Source organism: Phalaenopsis equestris, unplaced genomic scaffold, assembly GCF_001263595.1.
Source record: "Phalaenopsis equestris unplaced genomic scaffold, ASM126359v1 Scaffold001278, whole genome shotgun sequence".
NCBI lineage: Eukaryota > Viridiplantae > Streptophyta > Magnoliopsida > Asparagales > Orchidaceae > Phalaenopsis > Phalaenopsis equestris.
In genome coordinates, this window is record NW_018165717.1 from 187,995 (window position 1) to 211,382 (window position 23,388).

The following is a 23,388-nucleotide window of genomic DNA, read 5'->3' on the forward strand; positions in this document are numbered from 1 at the left end:
CATCTGATCTGTTTATGTTTGAGTAAACTGTGTTTTGACAACTTATGCATTTTCAACGGCTAAAAACAGCGTTTTCACACCACACCTTTCTAAGTACAGTGGCAGCTTTTTAGCTGCGGTCTGAATTTTCCAAAAATAAAAATTTATAATAACCACCGTATCTAGTTTATCAACAGATTATTTTTAATCAGTTTATCAGCATATTATTCAATAAACTATAGTTGCCCCAAATAGACCCTTAGTTTCCAAAAAAAGAACATCACATATTTCATTTTCATACAGTTAATTTTGTTACTTCTCCCGATTGATTGTGTAATGAAGTGAAATTGCACAAAGCAACGAGTCTAAATTCCAAGAATTGTGATAAAAAAAGTAAATTTTAAACTTACAAAATGTCATACATATATTTTGTGTATTATATTCTAATATTTACATAAAAAAAATAGTCTTTAATATCTTCTTTAGATTTAGTACATTTTGAATAAAAAGTATTAAATTTGATATAAATTGGGAAAATATCATATTTTATTTTTCAAATTCTAAAATAATCAAAATATTTTTTGAAAAAAATTGGAAAATATAAACTAAATACAAAAAATAGCTCAAACATCTTAAGATTAATTTTTAAAATCATTAATAATTACCATAAATCTCACATCTTACACAACTTCCAAAGCAATTATTCGCTAATATAAATAAATCAAGTGTTCGACAAATAACTCATTTACTCAGATTGATAAGAGCTCATTCATGATCGTCTGATCAACTAATCTAACAACGAGTTTGAACACTTTCATTAATACTATATTGATAAAAGGATATACTTCAAACTCATTAAAAATCTCAATTGAGGATGGATTGCAAATATATATATATATATTATATATTTACATGCTTCTGTTTTAGATTAAGATATTGGAATTTTATATGATATGAATACTTTATCTTTCCAAGCAACCTACTCATATAATTTTCTTTAATAAACATTAAACAAGTTGAATTATTACCTCTAATTTATTTGGCAGTCGCCATAGGTAGAAGGATGCTTGTAAATGTCCATTGTTTTTAAACTGATTAGTAATGGGGCAGATCAAATCATGCCGTTTTTCTCTTTTCACCAAAAAATAGCTTCCAGCCATAGGTATTGCCTTTACTGTTTGCAGCCTTCAAACGATTTGCACCAATCTGCAACAAGATTTAATCAAAAATATGTACATCAGAACAATACATGGATTACTTTATTTAATTGGCAGTGTTCCCATTTGGGGCAGCTTATAAGTGGGGGCGGTGTTTTGAAAACGTCGCCTCATTGTTTGGAAAACACGTTTCGACAGCTTATTTGAAAACGAAGTTGGGTTTTTACATTAAACGCAGGCCGCGGGTCGAACTCTGCGGGCCGCGTTTCAAGATAAGCTGCCCCAAATGCAATGACATCAAAATCGTGCAAGAATGGCATTGATTGTTTAGTAAAATTAACCTCTTAGCTTCATCTTAGATGACCTGTACCATTTTGCTTTTATTATTAGTGCATTTCAAAAGCTGATTTCTCAATTATAATTGCTATTATGCTCTCTCAGAGTCAATTTTTCTAAGAAAAATTTTAAGAAAAATTGAGGGAAAACTATCCAATTTGTTCCATCCGTCCAAACAGGGCCTAATTTTTAGCATTCCATAAATTTAAAGGTTTTTACCTTGTCCATTAACCAAAATCCAACTGTTGGCATGTATTGTGCCAAGTACATAACCAGCAAAACAGGCTGCAAATATTAAGCAGATAAACAGGATTAGAATATAAGCCATATCAGTTACCCTCTCAAAAACATGAATGGATAGTTACATACAGGGTACTCAAAACATTGCAATTTATAAAACTAAAAACCATGTGATTGTTTTGAACTACTGAATCAATGCATTCATGCATGTCACGGTCAAATCATTGGGAATTTGATAAAAATGAAAAATATGGGATGGGGATTTACCGTGAATTTTTTATATTTGAGTGAGAATTTGATATAATGAATGAAAGAGGGTGTTAGATTTGTGATGGCAATGTTTTGAGTGCTATGTATGTAAATGTCCGAAAAATAAATCATTAGTTGGCATATTAAGAAAATAAGAATTACATGGTATGATATCCAAGCTTCCTTCAGCCCATGGGTTGCTGCAACAATAGTAAGTTCTGCACATCTTTCTGAAGATACACGCCTCTGTCAAACCAAAAAGGGAAAGAAAAAAAAATATATCAGGCATCATTCTATAGTCTAAAGCATTGAAGTAGACGGTGCAGAGGAATTTGGATTTACAAAAACAGCCTTTCGTTTTGTATGCCATAAAAGTAAATAATGCCACCGAACAAAAACAATAGAAAAAGAAAACTATTTGAATACAATGTAACAATATATATATATATATATATAGTATAATAGATTAAAAAAGATGGCTCTGCTAGAATTTACTTTGGTCGCGACTCCATGGCGACTTGAGTAGCCCTCGATATCTTTATGCCGGAACAAAAACGTAGCCTGTTCGTCGCCTTGTCGTGCTTGATGAAGAATGGTACGGGCTCGCATCGAAGCAGTTTTGTCGCCTCGTTGTGCTCAAAGAAGAAAGGTAGGGGTTCGCATCGAAGCAGGCTGGTCACCTCGTCGTGATCTATGCGAAGAAGTAGACATCTCCTCTACTTGACAACCCCGCAACAATTATTGCTGATGTTGAGGGCTTCTCTGTTGTTCTACAGTTTCATTCTCTGTTTTTTGTCTTCTACTTTGATGGCTACTGTTCTTCCCTCGAATCAGTACATAGGCAAAGAATCTTTTGTTGAGGCACTTGGTAAGAGTCTAGACCCTGAGAAGACTATCGAGCATGTTGTGTTTCCTCAGATCTATCATGAATCTCTTGACGGGAAAGCCAACTGTCTGTTTGTTAAGAGGACTTGTAGGAACAAAAGTTTCCGCGATTGTAGAGAGCCAAACTGCATGATTCCAACATCGAAGGCTCACAAGAGTTGCGTATTAACAAAGTTTTAATAATAATAACAATAATAATAATAATAATAATAATAATAATAATAATAGATAAGTGAAAAAATAAATGAAAAATAAATAAATAAATCAATCAAATAGGTACTAAGATAAGCACCCATTTGGTTACGACTTAAGTGTAATATTGCTCATTCGAACCAAAGAAACAGATGAGCGAGAAAGTGGCATAACCGAGTGGGAGAGGAGAAACAAGTTACTGTGTGCATCCATAGGAGTTTCGATGTTTGCGTGTGTAGGAGGCGACGACGAGCCCCGACGGATCAATCCAAGAAGCAGTAGGCCCACGCACGGGAAGAAAAGACAGGGGAGCCGAAGATCGTTGTGACCTACTTGTGAAATTTTACCCGCGTCAAAATTGAAAGAAGAAGAAGATTAGGCATTGTGCTCACATAGAGGAAGAGGAAGAAAAGGAGTGGCGGGGGGAAAACTAGCCCTAAGGAGGAGGTTGCACTCGACACTGTGCTAGCCGTTAGGGAAGATTTCTGTGTTGGGTTGCGCCGAGATTGAAAGAGGAAGAAGAAGACCTTCATGGAGTGCTTGCGGAAGAAGTTGCGACCGAAGACTAAAGTGAAGAAGCTCTCATGGAAAAATTTTCTGTCCAGATTTCGGACGTAGCTCTACATGCGAACTTCAGTAATAAGCCGTCACGTGTGCTACATCACGGAGGTTAATAGAGGATTATTGAGGGGTTATTAGAGGGTTATTGTGGGGGTTAATGCAGGGGATTATTGAAGTGGAACCGCTTAGGTTTTCGGGGGTTATTGCAGGAAGTTATTGAAATTAAATTACAGAGGTTATTGGGGGTTTATTTGGGAGTTATTAGGGGTTATTGGGGGGGCTATTAGAGTGGAACCACAAAGGTTATTGGAGGGTTATTGCGACGTTATTGGAATTAATACCCCAATAACCCCCAAACAACCCTCCAAATAACATCCGTGGTTCCACTATAATAACCTCCACGGTTCCACTTTAATATTTTTTTAGGTGGGTCTGATATAACACACATTACGTTAATATTACTGGGAGTTGACACGTAGAGCTACGTCCCGAGTCCACACAAAATTTTTCCATCACTCCGGGGAAAAGGGAGATTCCAACATGCGTGAGATTGGGCGACATACCGATTATTACAAGGTAAATTTAAATTTAATCAGATTAATTAATTAAATGTTATATATATATATATATATATATATATTTATGTTTGTGTGTGCGAGTGTTTAATGCAATGTCAAATTGAATTAGGACTTTAATATAGAAATTTTGGCTTTAAAGGAGAAGAAATTGGTGAAGTAACAAAAAAAGGGATTGACCTGAAACCCTATAAGATAAATTTTAAACATTATATTACTATTGGAATTAATGATATAACCAATTAATTAATGTTATGTTATGTAATTCTGTTTTTGATTAAAAAGTGTCAAAGAAGTTGATAAATTAGTGTGATTTGAGGAAGACAAATAATCTTAAGAATAAAAGAGGGTAATGCTTTTAATAATCTTTACATATTTGAATAAGTTAACAACATTTTAGACTTTCTTCAGGATGTAATTCTTATAAGTATATGCACATTGAATTGATTTAGGTGTTAGTTAAGGAAGTGAAGTGAAGGGATAGATATTTCAGAGGTTTTTTGAAAGCAAATGTGAGTAATTATTTTTTTTATATGTATTAAATTAATGTTTATTTAATAAAAAAATTTTGTAATGTTTTAATCAATAATTTTATAATTATATGTATTTTGTGAGATTTAAAGTTTTAAGGAAATAAAATGGAAAAAGAAAAAATTGAATGTTTAATGTTTTTTAAAGAGGTAATTTGAAAGAAAGAAAATGTAAAAAATTAAGTCATTCAAGATTACCCCTAAATGGTATTTGAGGGTAACACTGGATACATTTTTTTTAGTACTTTCGAGTATATTTTTTTAGGGTACCTTCAGGTATATTTTGAGAATACATTCGGGTATGAAAGTAATCCTGTTATGATTCTTAAAGAGATTTAAATGGTAAATACTTAATGTGAAACGAGAAGGGATAAATTTAACTTGAAAGTTCAAAGTTCTATAAATAAATGAACTGTATTTTCTTTGGTCATTCACGCATAGAATGAGCACAATAATTTAATCTATATAAAGATTATAATTACTAACTAAGTCGAACTTATTGTTGCAATTAATGTTTTCTTTCAAGAAAAGAAAATTTATAAATTGATATGTCAGATAGAAGAGATTTTGTTTACAGAAGAAAAACCACAGGTGTTGTGTATTTATGATGTTAGTTTCTTTGTATTGTTTCTCTTATATAGTGTTATATTGTTTCGTATTGGTTTGAGATATCTTCAGATTATGTTGATCACGAGGAGAATGATTGAAAGTGCTTAGAAAAGAGACATAACATATTACTTTAAAGATGTACTTGACTCGAATAGATGTTGTTCAGGTACATGTTTAAATTATGTTTTTATTTCTAAAGATAATGAAATTATGCTACGACATTAAATGTTAGGTCATCCTAATTTCTAGTATAAAAAATAATTATTACCAAAATTACTTAAGAATATAAAACTGTATTTATTTCAATGTAAAATTTTTCATTCTGCTAAATATCATCGTGCATCATTTCCTTCAAAAATATATAAATTTACTACATCATTTACTCTGACTCATAGTGACATATGGGGTTCTTATAAAACTTACACATTCTAAGAAAAAATAATATGCGACTCTTACAGATGATCACACTATGTTAAATTGGGTTTATTTAATGAAAAAAATCTTAAGTAAAAATAATTTTCAAAAATTTTTACACCATGTTACACACAATTTCAAAAACATATTCAAATATTACGAATTAATAATAACCTAGAGTATTTTAAAAATAATACATTAAAGCTACTATGTCGACACTCCACAAAAATGAGATGGCTAAGAGAATAAACAAACTCTTATTGATGGTAGCTCAGACATTACTATTTACCAGTCAGATACCCAAATATCTTGGAGTGAAGTTGTTCTTATTGCCATATTTCCCATATATAGAACAACCAATATCGTTTTAACTTTGAAACATCCAATGATGTTTTTCAAAAAATATTTCACTAGAATCGGCTTTCATCTTCTCTACATTTAAATATATTTGGTTATATACATTCATTCACATTCATAATCAAGAAAAGTTAAACTTCGAGCTAAAAAATGTGTTTGTTGGATATGCTCCTAATAAAGAGGGGTATAAATATTATTGATCTTTTCACCTCATCTTCAGGGGGGACAAACATTTCTACCGAGTTTCTAGATTTTTTTCAAATTGAAGGCTCCCAAAATAACATATTCCTAACCTTCATTGTTCAATCTGAAATCCGAGATGATATTATATAAGGAGAGAGTGAGTCTAGTTTTCAAGATTTTGAAGTTTTCATAATGTTATCTCATGATGTGTGTGTGTGTTGGGGGCGGGGGGGGGGGGGGGGGGACATAATCCCCATATTCTTTGGCCATTCAATCTGAAAACCGAAATGATATTATATAAGGAGAGAGTGAGTCTAGTTTTTAAGATTTTGAAGTTTTATAATGTTATCTCAAGATGTTCAAAACAAAGGAGAAATAAGAAAAAAAAAACTACGACAATAGTACAATTTGATATTGTCTACTTGCGACAAAGAACAACTCAAATATAAGGGTCTACAAATCTTTTGCATTGCTTAGAATCCACAAACCCAAGTAATGTCCCCACTAATCATTTATCCCATGTTCAGTCCACTTCATCTTCAAGTTATGAGCCCACTAATCCTGAATCCAAGCCTGGTTCGAATCATGAGTCTAATGAGTTCAATCTTCCCATTGCATAAAGGTCTTACACCCAACATACATTATCCCATTATGTGTAATATGAAAATCTCTCACCCACTTTCAATGTTTTTACCTCACAGTTATCGTTTATGGAGATTCCTAATATTGTGCAGGATGCACTACAAATTCTTAAGTGGAAGGAGGATGTTTTCAAGAAGATAAGAGCTCTTGAAAAAATGAGCCGTGAGAATTGGTTGATCTACCTATAAGAAAGATAACAATTGGGTGCAAATGAGTGTTCACAAACAAGTATAATTTTGATGGCTCTCTAGAACGATACAAGACTCGACTGGTTATCAATGAATTCACTCCGACCCATTGTATTGATTACTTAGAGACATTCACTCCTATAGCAAAACTAAATTATATAATAAGAATTCTTCTATCAATTGCAGCTTATCTTGACTAGTCCTACGACAGTTTGATATAAAAAATGCATTTCTCAATAAGGACCTAGAAAAAGAAGTTTACATAGATGAACCTCAAGAATTTAGTGAGAAATTCAACACAAAGATATGTAGTCTAAAAAAAAATTTTAATACAGTTTAGGGCTTGGGTTTACGCCGTCAACTAGAGTATGGTCTGGGAAATTTACATTATATACTCTAGGGCAAAAAGATCATATAATGTTCTTCAAACATTCAAAGGATAAGAAGATAGTCATACTAATTGTGTATGTAGATGATATAATTCTCATAGGAGATGATACATATGAAATGAGCTGGTTGTAGACTTCCTTGTCATCAGTTTTTTAGATCAAGGACTTAGGATCTTTGAGGTAGTTTCTTGACAAGGTGGTTGTTGATCGAAGAAAGGAATTGTTGTTTCCCAACGAAAATATATTCTTGATTTCTAAAGAAAACAAGAATGAGTGGTTGTAGGTCTACAGACACTTCCATTGATCCCAACCAGAAATTAGGATATGAGAAGGAGGGAGACCAAGTGAGTACAACTCGATATCTTGGTGGACAAGTTTATATACTTGTCACATCACAACCGTATATTGTTTTTGGTAAAGTTTGGCAAATCAATTTATGCATTTGTCGTTTGAGAAACACCTTGAAGCAGTTAACAGGATTTTCATATACATAAAAGTACATCAAGTAAGGGTTTACTATCTTAGAAGCCACACAACAAAACATAGAGGCCTGCACCGACACAAACTAGGTGGGCTCAATTATGAATAGGAAATAAACATTCAGATATTGTACTTATGTATGGGAAAATCTGGTTACATGGCAAAGTAAGAAACAAAATGTGGCGGCAAAGACTAGTGTCAAGGTAAAATATCGAGCTATGACTAATGGAGTATGTCAGACGTTATGGCTGAACAAAATTCTGGAAGAGCTACGAATCCCAATCAATATAAAAAGGAAGTTGTATGTGACATTAAAGCTATTAAAAGCATTGTAGAAAATTCAGTACAACATGATTGCACAAAACATGTGGAGATTGATAGACACTTCATAAAAGATAAATTGATTGTTGAGTTATTTGCATGCCTTTCACTCCGACAGCGCAACAATTAGCAGATATATTCGCCAAAGGACTTTCCAGGCCTAGTTTTGAGTCCCTTGCAAGCAAATTGGACATGATAGACACTTATACTCCAACTTGAGGGGGAGTTGGATTTTTTAGGAAGATTTTATTTTTAGTATCTTATATTTTGAATTCTTTTTTTTTTTTAGGATTTAGAATTATTGGTATGTCATAATTTCAATTTTCATTTTCATTTTGGGAGTTATGATTGATTTTATTTTTTTTCTAATGTGGGAGTCATCCCTCTCTATTTATCTTATAATCTCCCCCTATGAAATTGAAAAGGGATAATTATTTTTTCCCTCCCAAAAATCACATTTTTTTACCCTTATCAAGTACTCCTGGTATCACCTTATTACCGTGGTTCCTTGTCTGCAAATATTTTTGCTTGCTTATGCCTTGTACAATATGTGTGTGTGCTGTCCTTTTTGCTTCAATTTTGCTCAGTATCTCCGCGTGCACAACATTTTTTTTTTATTTCTTCTCTACAATCTAGAGATTTGTTACTGTAACCAACAATGCATATGGTTGGTTTCAACTTTATGACTTTCGTATTGTAACAACTTTTAGTTGTTTAATTCCATTTCTAAAGAGCTGACTATTAATTATTGCAGCTGAATTGCAGGTTGGACGCTTGCTGTTTTGGGATGGAAAAATGATATTGATGGTTTGAAGACTCGCTGTTATTAGCCAGATCTTAGGGAATTTAAAAAATTAGTGACATTGAATCTTTTGAACTAAAATTAAGACCCTTGAGGTGTGTAATTCGTGATGAGTTGCGAATAAAATTTATTAGAATATTCATTAATGGCTAGTTTAGCCATTATTAATTCATGTTTATTCTGAGTTATTAGCTTGGATTCTCTATTATTCCTTTCTTGTTTTACTATATCCTACTGTTATTTCTTTCCTTTCTAATAGATCATGTAATGGGTATTTATACCCTTCTTTGCATCAATAAGATTTATCATGGGTCATATTCTAACACAGTATCAGAGCTATGGCCTTGACCTAGCCGCCAAGCCTCTCCTTGCCACTGATTGCTCCTTCCCGGCACTGTCCCTTCCTCTAGTCGGCTGGATCTCGTAGTCTCTCTCTCCCGAGTTCAGTCCAATCGAATAGAGCTTCTTCCAGGCGCCGTTTTTAACTCCTGTTGGTCGGATATTTCTCTAGAAGGCACGTCTTGACAGTCCAGCCCCCAGAAACAAAGTCTGACTGCTCGATCTCCTTCCAAGTTCGTCGGTAGAGTGGTAATTTTCCTTTCCAGCAGGCCTGGCCTACATCTACTCATCGGCTCAGCTGGACAAACGTGCTTCCAACCCCAAAGGAAGGTTGTCCGAATGGGTAGCTTTCCTAGATTGTCGAAACTTCTTCCCTAGGCCGAATCTACTCCCTCCTGCTTCCATAATCATATGATATCTCAACAACTCAACATCTCCTTTGGAACAGTTGGAACCATGGCGGACTCCTCAAGTGAACTTGATTCCACCAGAGGGTCATTTTCAACCTCCGTTCCTCTGCAGACCGGAGGACAGGACAACAACATAAACTTCTTAATTACAACCCATAAACTAAATGGCAGGAACTTTCCCCAATGTCACAATTTATATCATTGTTCATCAAAGGATGTGGGAAATTCAGTCATTTCACTGATGTGATTCATGAACCTCCAAAGGCTGACCTAGTATATAGATCTTGGGAAGCGAAGAATTCCATGGTCATGTCATGGCTGATCAAATCCATTGAGACTTTGATTGGCCGATCATATACGTTCCTTCCTTCCACTAGTGCCCTCTAGACGACAATCCGTGATACCTACTCAGATATAAAAAATTCCAACAAACTATATGAGATATCTAAAAAAATTCGAGAGGCAAAAACAAGAATCAAGGACCGCGACCCAATAATACAATGATCTAATTGCATTGTGAATGGAATGCGACCTGTATTATGACTACACTTGGGAATCTCCACCTACCTATCTCTCTTCCAGAAAATTATAAAAAAGGAACACATGTTCCAATTTTTGACAGGCCTCAATAAAGATCTTAAACGAAATCTAGAGTTGTATTCTTGGCCGAGATCCTCTTCCTTCCACTCGTGTTGCTTTCATCGAGATTCGCCGCGAAGAGTCAGAAACTTGTCCTGTTTGGCGCTTCCACTCCGTCTGCCAAAGTATCTGCCTTGGTCTCTAATAGTGCTTAACCTAGTGCAAGTCACACCACTTGTGATTGCTATCACAAACCCAACCACACTTGAAAGCTCCATGGGAAACCTGTATCCAAACCGCCAGCTAAATCGTTCGTTACAACTTCTGAATCCAACATAGTACAATTGACCTCTGCCCAAAACAATTTGGAATCCTCTAATTCTCTTAAAAGTTAAATGGAACACTTAATCAAGCGGCTTGATCTAACCTGCTCTCTTCCGGCTCGCCAACCTCCCAGGTTCGTCAAGATACCAATCTTATTGCACTCACTTCTTTTGTCTCTTCTAGTCCATGGAATATTGATTCAAGTATCACAGATCACATGATTGGAAGCTCTCAAGCCTTGTTGATATATTATCCTTGTTCAGAGAAAGATACTCTAAAAGTTATTGAAGGGTCCCAAAGTTTCACTGTCGGTAAAGGGTCTGTTATTTTAACATGTCTAACTCTGGAATCTGTGTAACTGGTACTTCTGCTGAAGTGAAATATTTTATCTGTTAGTAAGCTGACATTTGACATTGATTGTGTCGCTCATTTTTCCTCTGATGTCTGTTTCTTTCAGGATCATCATTCTGAAAGAATAATTGAAACTGCCAAGCGGGTGGCTGACTACTTCTTCTAAGAGAAAAATACGGAAAACGAGAACACTACACCAGTAGTTGCAGTTTATGTCAGTCCCTTGACTGTCAATTATGTTCTTACACTATCGTTTGAGTCATCATAGTTTTTAATGTCTGAAATAATTGTATCCATTGATGTTTACTAATAAAAACCTTTCAAATTTCAAATGTGAAACTGTCAATTAGCTAAACATCATCTTGTTCCTTATTCAACCCACAATTACACGCTTTTGCTACCCTCTCTTCTATTCATAGTGACTTATAGGGACCCTCTTGCACTCCCAGCTATACCAATAAAAGGCAGTTTCTTACTTTGATTGATGACCACGCTCGATGTCATAGGTCCATATTTTAAAAAATAAATCTAAAGTTGCTATCACTTTAAAAAACTTCCACACATTCCTTTTGACCTAATTCAAAACTCCTACTCAAGTCCTTCGGACTAACAATAGTTGTGAAATTTTAAACTGTATATTAGGAGAATTATTAGTGAGGGCATGACATCCTCCATTATAACTCATGTACTGACAATGCTCAACAAAATAGGATAACTGAGAGGAAAAATCAACATCTCCTCGACGTTACTTGCTCCATTATGTTTCAGTCTAATGTCCCAAAACGTTTCTGGAATGATGTCATTCTTATCGTCACCGACCTCATCAATAGAGTTCCCCAAAAAATTCAAAATTACCGTACCTCTCTAGTCGTCTTGAGATCTTGCTTTCCTAACAATCGGGTATTCTTCACTTTAGATCCCTAATTTTTTGAGTGTACAACATTTTTTCAGAACATAACCCCAACTCGAAGTAAACTTGATCCCAGGTCCATAAAATGTGCTGTCCTCGAATACTTTGCTACTCAAAAAGGGTATCGGTGCCTTGAACTTACCACAAATAAGGTTTATGTGAGTGTTGAAGCTTTTTTTTTTGAAAGTGTTGCCTACTTTCCTAACTCAGTTCTCAGTGAGGGGGAGCTACAGTTCTTAGACACTATCACTTACCCTACCCCTTTGGATATTCCCCCCACGCCATCTACCATCGAGGAATCTTTGTTACTTTGGTTCTATTCACTTCTCCTACCACCAAGGAGCCCTCTGTCACTTTGGTTCCACCAGCACATCCTTTCACTCTTAGTGTCTACATTCAACGCAATCATTTTGATGCACCTAATCTGAAGTTCACAAACCATTTAATGGACCCTGAATTCCCTCCGGACAACATCCCAACACTGCTCCAACTCCAAATGAAGAAGTCAATTCCTCTAGTAAGATACACAATTAGACATACTCCCTCAATCCCGTGGCACACTATGTTTTTCTTCACAGATTATCACTAACCTACAGAGCATTTGCTATGACCTTGACCAATCATCAGCTTCATCTACAATTGAGGCTACCTTAGCAGACCCAACTAAGAAAGTTGTTGTCATGGGGAAGATAAATGCCCTTTAGCGGAATCATACTCAGGACATTGTTGATCTTCCTTTGGGCAAGAAAGCAATGGGATGCTGATGGGTTTTTAGCATTAGGTTTAAATCTAATGAATCTTTTAAACGCAACATGACATGGTTGGTCACCAAAGAGTACACACAAACCTACGGAGTTGATTATGAGGCGACATTTGCTCCAGTTGCTAAATTAAACACCATTTGAGTCTTTTTATCCCTCACGGTGAATCTGGATTGTCCCTTATTCCAATTTAATGTCAAGAATGTGTTCCTAATTGGCGATCATACAGAGGAGGTATACATGACTCTTCCTCCAGGCTTTGACTCCACTGTCTTCTAAAGGCAAGTATGTAGGCTACGAAAATCCCTCTATGGATTGAAGCATCACCATGGGCATGGTTCAGAAAGTTCACAAAAGTGATGGCAGGGAATGGATTCACGTAGGCTCAATCAGACCACACTCTCTTCTTCCTGCATTCCTCCAATGACCAGGTAGCTATCCTTATCATCTATGGTGACGATATTACTCTCACAGGTAATGATCAATCAACATTAGAGTCTCTGAAAGGCATTCTTGTTGCTTTCTTTGAAATGAAAAACTTGGAATCTCTCCGATAATTCTTAGGCATGGAAGCTGCTCAGTCATCTCAAGGTAATTGTCTGACTCGGCGAAAATATGTGATTGACCTTTTGACAGGGAACATCTTCTCCTATACAAACTAGTGGTTGACCAAATGAATCCTAATGAAAAACTTCTTAATGTTCCCAATGTAGTTCCTGTAAACAAGAGTCACTACCAGCTCCTTGTGGAGAAACTCATCTACCTTGCCCATACACGCCTCGACATTTGTCGCGCAGTTGGGATAGTCAGTTAATTCATGCATGATTCCTATGAGCACCATCTCAAAGCTGTCTATTAGATTCTCCACTATTTAAAAGGCACACTAGGCATAGGTTTTTTTTTAATCCCACCATACCTCTCATTCTATTACAATTTAAACAGACGTAGATTGGGTCGGGTATGTCCATGATCAGCGATCTACCTTCTGGTACTACTCATTTGTGTGGGGGTAACCTAGTCAAGTGGAAAAGCAAGTTTGTTCATTTCTCTGAAATTTGTGAAGCTCTCTAGTTACGCATCATACTCTACGAACAAACTATGACAGTCTCTGTTCCATACAGTTATGTGATAACAAGGCAACCATTAGCATTGCTCACAACCAGGTCTAGCATGATCGCACCAAGCATGTTGAGATTGACCGACACTTCATTAAGGAAAAAGTAGAGTCCGGGGAGATTTGTGTTCCATTTATGCATTTAGTGACCAACTAGCAGATATTCTACAAAAAACCTTCCTCAGCCATTGTTTGATGATTTCAAATTCAAGTTGAACGTGACCGACATTAATGCTTCAACTTGAGGGAGAGTATTAGAATATTCATTAATTGCTAGTATTAGTCATTATAATTCCTATTTATTCGGAGTTATTGCTTGGATTCTCTATTATTCTTTTCCTTTTCTATTATATCATGTTTTTATTTCTTTCATTTATAATAGATCTTGTAATGGTATTTATACCCCTCTTTGCATCAATAAGATTTATCTTTAGTTCTATTATAACAAAATTCAAATTTTCTCTCGAACATATATGTGCTAGTTGGATAGAAATTCTGAATGAATTATAAGTCTTGACAATAATAACCGACAGTTGTTTCTTTGTATAGATGTGAACTTGGATCTTCAATTTATTAACTTTTACCATTGTTCTTATAGTCTTAGATACTTCGTGGTTAGTTTTGCATATTTGATTAAGATTTGGTCAAGTTTATTGCATGAAATTTTTTTTCTTTTTGCAGCTTGAATATTAGATTGCTATTGTTTTTCATTTGTTCTAAAATTTCCTATAAAGTTTAAGATTTAACCACACTTATTATATAGAGAGAATTGAATGTTTTTTTTTTCTAATTTTGCATCAAAGAAAACTAATCTTCAACAAAGTAAAATTTGAAAAAATATGATTTGTCCTGTTTGGCTTGTTTCTTTAAGCATCTCTCCAAAAGTTCCTGTTAGAGAAAAGTAGACCATAAGACATCCAAATCATAGAGTACAATTAAAATATTTATAATTATAAAATATATTTTATTAAAAAACCTATAATTCAAGGTCCAATTATTACAAAATGAAACATTTGAAAATTGAGTTTCTCACCTTCGAACATGTAATACCTAATATTTAGTTGACCACATTAGGTGCTTAAGAGACTGGGGGCATGAGGGATATCTTCTGTTTTATTTTGACAAATATAAATTTTTATCTTGAGCTTTAAACGGTATTCATTCCTCATTTCCAAAAATGAATCTGCACGAAAGACAATATCTTTTAACTCTACAACTACATATTTTGATTCTATAATCCTCGTCTAACTTTGCAAGAATGCCATTAAAATTCATGTAGAAAGCAAAAATAATATGAGTAATTATGTTCCGTTTTGGTTACTTCAGCTACTAGCATTTGCAAGATCTAGTGCGTGTGTGTAGAAGTAGGCTTATAAAGACGCTGAGAATAAATTGGAAATCATTTTAATAGACAAAATTATATGCCATTAAGGTATGCACATTAGAGAACACCCGAGACAAAAAGAAAAAAATGTAAAGGCTGTCGTAGATAACTTTCAAAAATAAATTGACAAACTAACCTCAGAAGAGCTGATACTAGAAGATCCTGCTCCAGAAGTTGATGATGTTTCAATAGGACCAGGACACACAACTGTTATTTTGATGCCTTCAGAATATAACTGCATTAATTGAAAGGAGATTTATAGCACAATAGATTGATAGCCACTAAACATCAAATGGAACATCAAGAAATAAAAAGAAAAAAGTGTTGGAAAGGAACAAAAGAATGGGCAAATCACTTTAGGTTCTTGAGCACGAGATTAACTCATTCAAATGCCAATATTTTTTGGAACATCTTACACATAAAACCACTATAATTCAAAGTCTTATGCATTATTCCTACAACCATCTTAACAATCAGCTCAAATTTTCTAGTTTCTCGTTCATCTATAATTATGCCCACAAAAATTTTACCACCACTGCAATCTACTTCTCTAATATCACGCCCATATTAAGAGTGAATTGGGTGAAGCCTAGGATGCCAAGTCCTCATTTTTCCTCCCACAATATAATTTATTATAATTCTTTGAATGAAATAATTTTCACTTTGGTGATGTCAAGGAGTGTGGAGAAAAGTGGGTCTAAGTTGGACTTAATACACCACAAATAGGCTTCTAAAAGTCACCTACTCTTTGATCTTATTTGACCAAAGAAGAAATTGACCAAGATTCATGGAAACTACAAATCACATCAAGGACTTGACCCTAGTCAAACAATCAACTCTGATACCACTCTTTATGGAGTGTGAACTAAAGCGACATAAAATTTGCAACTATTAAACCAATTGTAAAACTAATTTTTTAACCCAAGAGCTTAAGGTCGTGGATGAGGGTCGAATACTTGGTATTCAACACCAACGTATTTTTTCAACCATCACATGGAGGGCATAATCCAATACACTCACATGACTTAAAAATTTAGGTGAGAGTTCCTAACATCAACAATAATTTTGATGTAGCCTTGAATAAACTATCCTGAGGCCTAGAGCTGCTGTAGTAGTCATCTAATATTCCATAGAAATCCAGAATTACTTTGGAGGATTTTAGAAAGGTACTGTGATGTCTAAGGCGAGCTAAATCATGATAATTCATTTCGGCTGATTTATTGCATGCTTGAATTAGAACAACTAGGGTTTACAAATGGAGAGTCCAATAGACTTGTAAACACTTCAAGATGGCGGAGAAGTATTTAAAGAATAGATTTGGAGTTGGGTGGAATTTTTCAAGAATTTATGGTTGGGTAGCGTTGCCTTGAAACGCTTAAGTTGTGAAGCGGTGTTTGTAAATTATATTTGTGGACTTTCGTGGAATTTTTCAAGTGATTTTAATAGGTCAAAAGAGGGTAAAATCTTGGTATGGAGAGCCTAGTCTAGGCAGATTTTGGTGAGTTGAGCAAATTTTTTATTTTTTCAAAGGGAAAGATATGGACTAACATCGCCAAACCCAAGCCCCGATTGTGAAAACTGGAAGGTTGCGATATGTAGTCAACAACCAGCGTAAAATGGGTTAAAAAATCATGACATGAATCGTTCAAATCCTTATGTAAATGCTAGAGTGTCTCCAGGAAGCAATGTGTTGTATGGCCTGAATACAGTGAAAAACGTGTAAGAGCCACTACACTGGTGCTTAAGCGTATTGTCAAATAAGCAAGGGTTCTCACATTATGGACAAATATGAGTCAGAAAGTTAGTCCATGAAATTAAATTCCAAGGTGCTCTCACAGATAAATTAATGAAATTAGTTGATATTATAATTTATAGGAAAATAAATATCTTATGTATTCAAGAAACTAAATGGGTTGGAAAAAAAGACTATAAATATTGATAGCTAAAGTTTTAAACTTTAGTATTCAGGTAGAAATCACATTGCAAATGATGTACGTGTAATTATAAATAAGAGTTTCAAGAATAATTATAAAAATTAATAGAATCAGAGATAGAATTTAAGCCCCTAAAATTATTGTTGATACTAAAATTTTTAATGTTATAAGTGTTTATGCTCCTTAAGTAGGTTTAGATATAGGTTCTAAAGAAAAACTTCAGAATGACCTAGAAAAATTAATACTAATGATACTTTTTAAAGAAAGAATTTTTATTGAAAGAGATTTAAACATGGTGAAGAGTGATCGAAGATTTTCAAAATTGTCATGGTGGTTAAGGATTTGGAGTGTTTGGTGAAGAAGGTCGAACAATATTAAATTTTATTTTAAGGTGTGATTTTGTTATTACTATTATTTTATTTAAGAAAAGAGATAAGCATATTATTACTTATAAGAATGGATCTAATAAAATACAAATTGATTATTTTCTTATGAGAAGAAGAAATAATCGAGAATGTAAATATCGTAATATCATTCTAAGTAAATATTTATGTACTCAACATTGATTATTAGTTTTGAATTTTAAAAAAACTAATTGTAAGGTAAAAAATACTAGAAATCATTGTCATTGAATTAGATGAAGACACATAAAAAACACAAATAAAATTATTTTTATTAATAAACTTCAATATTTCACGATTTAGGATGTTCATGAAGAAGCAAATTCTACATGGAATAAAATAACAGACACTATTAAATAAGTGGCAAAAGATGTGTTTGGAGAATCACACAACAAATTTTTTATAATAAAAATAATTGATGTGTTTGGAGAATCAAATAGAAAATTTTCTATAATAAAAATAATTGATGGTGGAATAATAATGTGCAAGAAAAGATAACATAAAAGAAGTGTTATAAAAAATTAGTTTAAATGTAAAAGCTTAGAGAATTGGGGAAACTATAAGGTGGCCCGTAGGGAGTCCAAAACAACAATTTGTGAAGTTAGAAATTTTACTTTTAGTAATCTTTACACTAAATTAAATACCAAAAAAAAGTAAAAAATATGTGTATAAACTAGCCGAACAAAGAGATAAAATTAATGATTTAACTAAATAAAGTGTATTAAAGATGAAAATTAAAAAGTGTTTTTCTTAGAAGAAGATATTCAACATAGGTGGGTGGGCTATTTTAATAAACATTTCAACGAAGTTTCTAAAAATACGATCGACCTTAGTGATCTTAATATCATTAATAACAATAAAATGTTTTATTTTTACCATTGCATTAGTAAAAAAGAAGATTAGGAGACTTTAAAGAGAACCAAAGGTGGAAAATTAGTAAAATTTGATGATATCTGAAGTGCAAAAATATTTAAGAGATTTGGGAGTTTCTTGACTTATTAAACTCTTTAATATTACTTTAAAAACTAAAATGATGTCTGAGTGGAGGAAGGGTATTTTGGTCCCCATTTTAAGAATAAAGGGTATGCAAAAGAGTATGCAAATTATACAGGAATTAAGTTGATCTGTCATACTTTAATATTATGGGAGAGGGTAATTGAACAAATAATGTGATACAAAGATTTCTCATAATTGATTTGGATTTATGCCAGGTAGGTCTACTATAGAAGGTATACATTTATTGAGAGGTTTGATGGAGAAGTATAGAGAGAATAAGGAGGATCTACATATGATTTTTATTAATTTAGATAAAGCCTAAGATAAAGTTCCAAGAGAAGTACTTTGGAGAGTTCTAGAGAAGACAGGTGTTGATATGACTTATATTCAAGTCATTAAAAATGTGTACACTAGAGTTGTTACTTGTGTTCAAATCAAAAGAGGATTGACCAAATATTTTCCTATTTTAATTGGATTACATTAGGGATTGTCTTTAAGCCCATATCTTTTTTCTTTAGTTATGGATACTCTTGTTTGGCAGTTATAGGAGGATGTACTTTGGTGTATGCTTTTCCCTGATGATATCTGTTTTGTGGACATGACTAAAGGAGTTCAGAAAAAGCTTAAATTATGGAGGTCTAAATTGGAGTCTAAAGGCCTAGAACTAAAAATGAATACATGAAATGTAATTTTAGTAGTAATAGCTCTAGTGGCAAAGTTGTTACTATGCGTGATCAAATCATGAAAAATTGTGAACGTTTTAGATATCTAGGGTCTATTGTTCAGGGTGACGGTGATATAGATGGGATGTTATTAGTAATATTCAAGCTGGTTGGTTGAAGTGGAGAAATGCGTTGGGCCTATTGTGTGATAGAAAAGTACCGCTTAAACTGAAAGAAATATTTTATAAAATGGTGGTGAGACCTGCAATGCTCTATGGCGTATAGAATGTTAGCCTTTAATAGAGAAGCATAAACCAAAGTTAAGTATTGCTGAGACAAGAATGTTTCGATGGATGAGTGGCTTGACACTTAGAGACAAAATGAGAAATGAATGTATCTGTGATCTGTGATAGGGTTTGTATCTGTGATAGGGTTGATGAAGCTCCAGTGGAGGACAAGATTAGAGAGAGTCGTCTTAGATGGCTTGTTCACATTAAACATCGACTACCTGATGATCCGATTAGGAAAGTAGATATTTTAGCTTCGACTGATATTAAGAAAGACAGAGGTAGACCTAAAAAGACTTGAGCATATTGTATAAAAAATAATCTTAATCTATTAGAATTAAATGAAAATATGACAATCAATAGAATGCAATGGAGAAAATGGATTCATGTAGCCAACCCCACTTAGTGGGATAAAAGGCTTGTTGTTGTTGTTGTTGTTGTTGTTGTTGTTGTTGTTGGAAAGATATAGACTAACCAAGGGAAGTTAGGGTAGATGGCAGAAAGATTAGTGTTGAATTTTGATCAATACTTACTGAAGAAAAAAATGAGTTACAAAATTAGAAACCCATAGAAAAGGGACTCTCAGAGACTAAGCTACAAGAGAGGAATTGCTTGCACCAAAAATACCAAATTCATTCCAAAATCACATTCATTCACTACTACAACATTTTAAATATTTAAACATCTTTCTACAAGCATAATACCCATTGTAAACATACTACAACCTTTAAATTTCAAATTTCCTCAAAAAGGAGAGAGTTGGTTCCATTTCTTATGGTAGTTGAAGTGTAGCTAAGGTGATTAGACCCATTGTAAAAAATGGCAAAGTTAGACGGTCACTTAGTTGGCTAAAGTGGTATCTGAAATTCTTCTTGGGCATCCCTAAACCCATGCAACCATCTGTATTGGCCTCCAAGTTAATATTTCTTCAATTACAAATCAAAAGTGGAGCTAAAGTTAAAACCCTCCAAACTAGTTACATTCAATGTCTACCATGTAATTTTCTAGCTTCATAATACCCGTAGAGTTTAAATTATGTCCACTAGACTCTTACAAATTCACATAATATATAATATATCTACAAGTACACAACAGATCCATATAATACAGCACATCCACCTAAAACACAATAAATCTATAAGGTGCTTATTCTTTTGCAATAGACCCAGTAAAAAGATCTATGATGCACTGCATCATATTCTCCCTCAAACGGAAGCTTTCAACATCGTCAACTATCATGCATCAAGAGTTCAATCAGCCATAGGTAGGAATAATAGGAGTTGCTTGCGTTTTAACCTTTTCTTAAACATCTTAGTAAACTAAAAATCTAAAAGACTCACAAACTACAAATCACTTGATCACAACCAAATCTATACTTTAATAACACTTGGTAGGAAATGTAAAATAAAGGTGAGCAAAAGTTAAGCGTAATGCACCAGTGTTAACACTTATTTTCAACCTAAAATTTTAGGCCTATAGATAAAGGCCAGGAACTCGGTACTTCAATACCAACCTATTTTGTAACCATCAGATGTAAAACTAAGCATTAATACTCTCACATGCATTAACAAGTGGGCTTATCATTGAGATCAATAAATTATATAGAATATTGTGTAAGGGAAGCAAAATCTCAAGGACAGAAAAATTTCACACGGTTAACATGGCAATCTCACGAGGAAAGAGAGATGCTGAAATTTCATGGTACAAGATTGATGATGTTGCACTTCAAGGATCCAAGAATATTAAAAATAGAACTTATTTACCTAGATAAAAGATTTACAAATATGGTGGACTATGTTGCGTGCAATTTCCCAAAAAAAAAAAAAAAAAAAAAAAGTTTGAAAAAACGCCCATTTTACAAGTGCATTTGACTTCAAGGACATTTTTGGGACTTTGAGGATGCAAACATTGAAATTTTAAGCTCAAGGAAATAAAACAATTAGTTAAATGAAAATATCCTTAGAAACTATTCTTAACAGTCAAATGAAGATGATACTTCAGATTTCAGATTTCCATGAGTTTAAACAAAACAATTAATGCCAGGAAAAACTAAACAAATTTTCATTCTCAAGCATTCAATTAACTAGCAGACACAATACCTCAGATCGCAAAGTGTGAAAATATCCATTAAGAGCATTCTTGGATGCTGAGTATATAGCCTGCCCCGGTGCAGGGCACTTACCTGCAGCACTACTCATCTAAAAATAATATTCAATTACAATTTGAGAAAAAGTTTAAGCAAGAATCATAAATCAATTTATAATCGTCTTATCTTCAACATACCACAATAAAATGGCCTCTTCTCCTTTTAAGCATGAAAGATACAAGAAGCTTTGTAAGAGTAATAGTCCCCAGTACATTGATGTTGAATGTGGTCTAATTGAAGAAGACATATAAGTCGAACTATCAAAAAAACTTGATGCTAGCAAGTAACCAGTAAAATAATTCAATACCTGGATCCCTTCCTCAGTTTCATCCACAGCTTTTCTCTTCTGCAAGCCAAATAAACAAATTAAATATATTAAGTTGTTTAAATGGTGACTACCTATCTCTGGTAAGGAGAAATAAATCTCGTATCATACTGCAGAGACAGCCATTAGAAACATCAACTTATAATTATGAATTAATTTCATTAAGAGTGCAAATTGAAGTCTAAAAATAAACTAGAAACACTAACCGGACGTTCAAAGGCTGCATTATGTACCATATAATCCACACCAGAACCAGAGAAGAGGGACTCTGCCTTCTGAACAGCATCTTTCAGAGCTTCTTCACCAGATGCCAAATCCAAAGGCAGTATCTCAATACAGGAACCAGTATGTTTGCCTAAATATCAACAAATAATAAATGAAAATTAAATAAGGTCTTTATTCAACATCATGTTTTTACTACAGAAAATATTGTACTTGCCAACAGTTTCCATTTTAACTCTCTCAAGTTCTCCTACATTGCGAGCAGAAAGTATCAATTTTGCACCTAAACTTGCAAATTGACCTGCAAGAACTTCTCCTGAAAATGTGGGAGAAATATAATAAATATTAATATGTAGCTATCCTCCTCTTCTTAAAGAAAAAATATTGAGAAAAACAATGACTCATTCTCAATAATCAATTAGTACTGCAGAGTTTGTTCACATTGAGTTCAAATTTACTTCACTTTTTTTTTTTCATTTGAAATTAATCATAGCAAAGCTTCATATTAATTCAAAGTTAAACCAGAAGCAACTTATAAAACTGTCCAATTTATCAAGTGATGAAGTTAATGATCAAGCAATCGTGGCCAACAAAATTATAATAAAATAGTCTATTCACTTGGCTCTCAAAATGGATTATAAAATACTCAGTCTATGACCCAGTAACAATGCTGGCACCATCACCAAAATCTTTACTCAAAACAACAAAACCAAAACCTAGTATGCTGGCTACGCCAATCACTATACTTATGTCTGGGAAGCATTTTGTTTATTTCGAGTTGAAGTTAATCAGCAACAAAGGTCCAGTTAGATGTTCATGATTTGAGTGAGTGTGCTAATTACCAACCGACCTTCAAATGTACAATGAACCTTGCCTATTTCAGTAGTTTCTGAGTCGAGTCAAATCACATGTCATGAAATTAAAACAAAATCTGTTTTCTAATGAAATACACAGTTTCATGATTCAGTTCAATGATGACAAAGCTTCTAAAAAACATTTCATAACTCATAACATCTACTGGGTCAATGAACAACAACAACAACAACAAAGCCTTAATCCCACTACGTGGGGTCGGCTACATGAATCCTTTTTCTCCATTGCGTCCTATTTAGTGTCATATTTTCATTTAGTTCTAGTAAATTAAGATCATTTTT

The 23,388-nt window shown here is 33.8% G+C and overlaps 1 protein-coding gene across 1 annotated transcript; it reads right to left on the reverse strand.

Moving 5' to 3' along the window:
* Positions 1–896: 896 nt before the first annotated feature.
* LOC110033752 (dehydrogenase/reductase SDR family member 7-like) lies at positions 897–22,545 on the reverse strand. Its single transcript, XM_020737827.1, has 9 exons — positions 22,452–22,545; positions 22,219–22,367; positions 21,995–22,033; positions 21,825–21,917; positions 21,641–21,739; positions 15,398–15,496; positions 2,124–2,207; positions 1,692–1,757; positions 897–1,185 (listed from the first exon to the last, which is right to left on the reverse strand). The coding sequence occupies exons 1-9, from the start codon at positions 22,462–22,464 to the stop codon at positions 1,096–1,098; spliced, it is 732 nt and encodes a 243-aa protein (XP_020593486.1). The 5' UTR covers positions 22,465–22,545; the 3' UTR covers positions 897–1,095.
* Between the last annotated feature and the right edge of the window lie 843 nt (positions 22,546–23,388).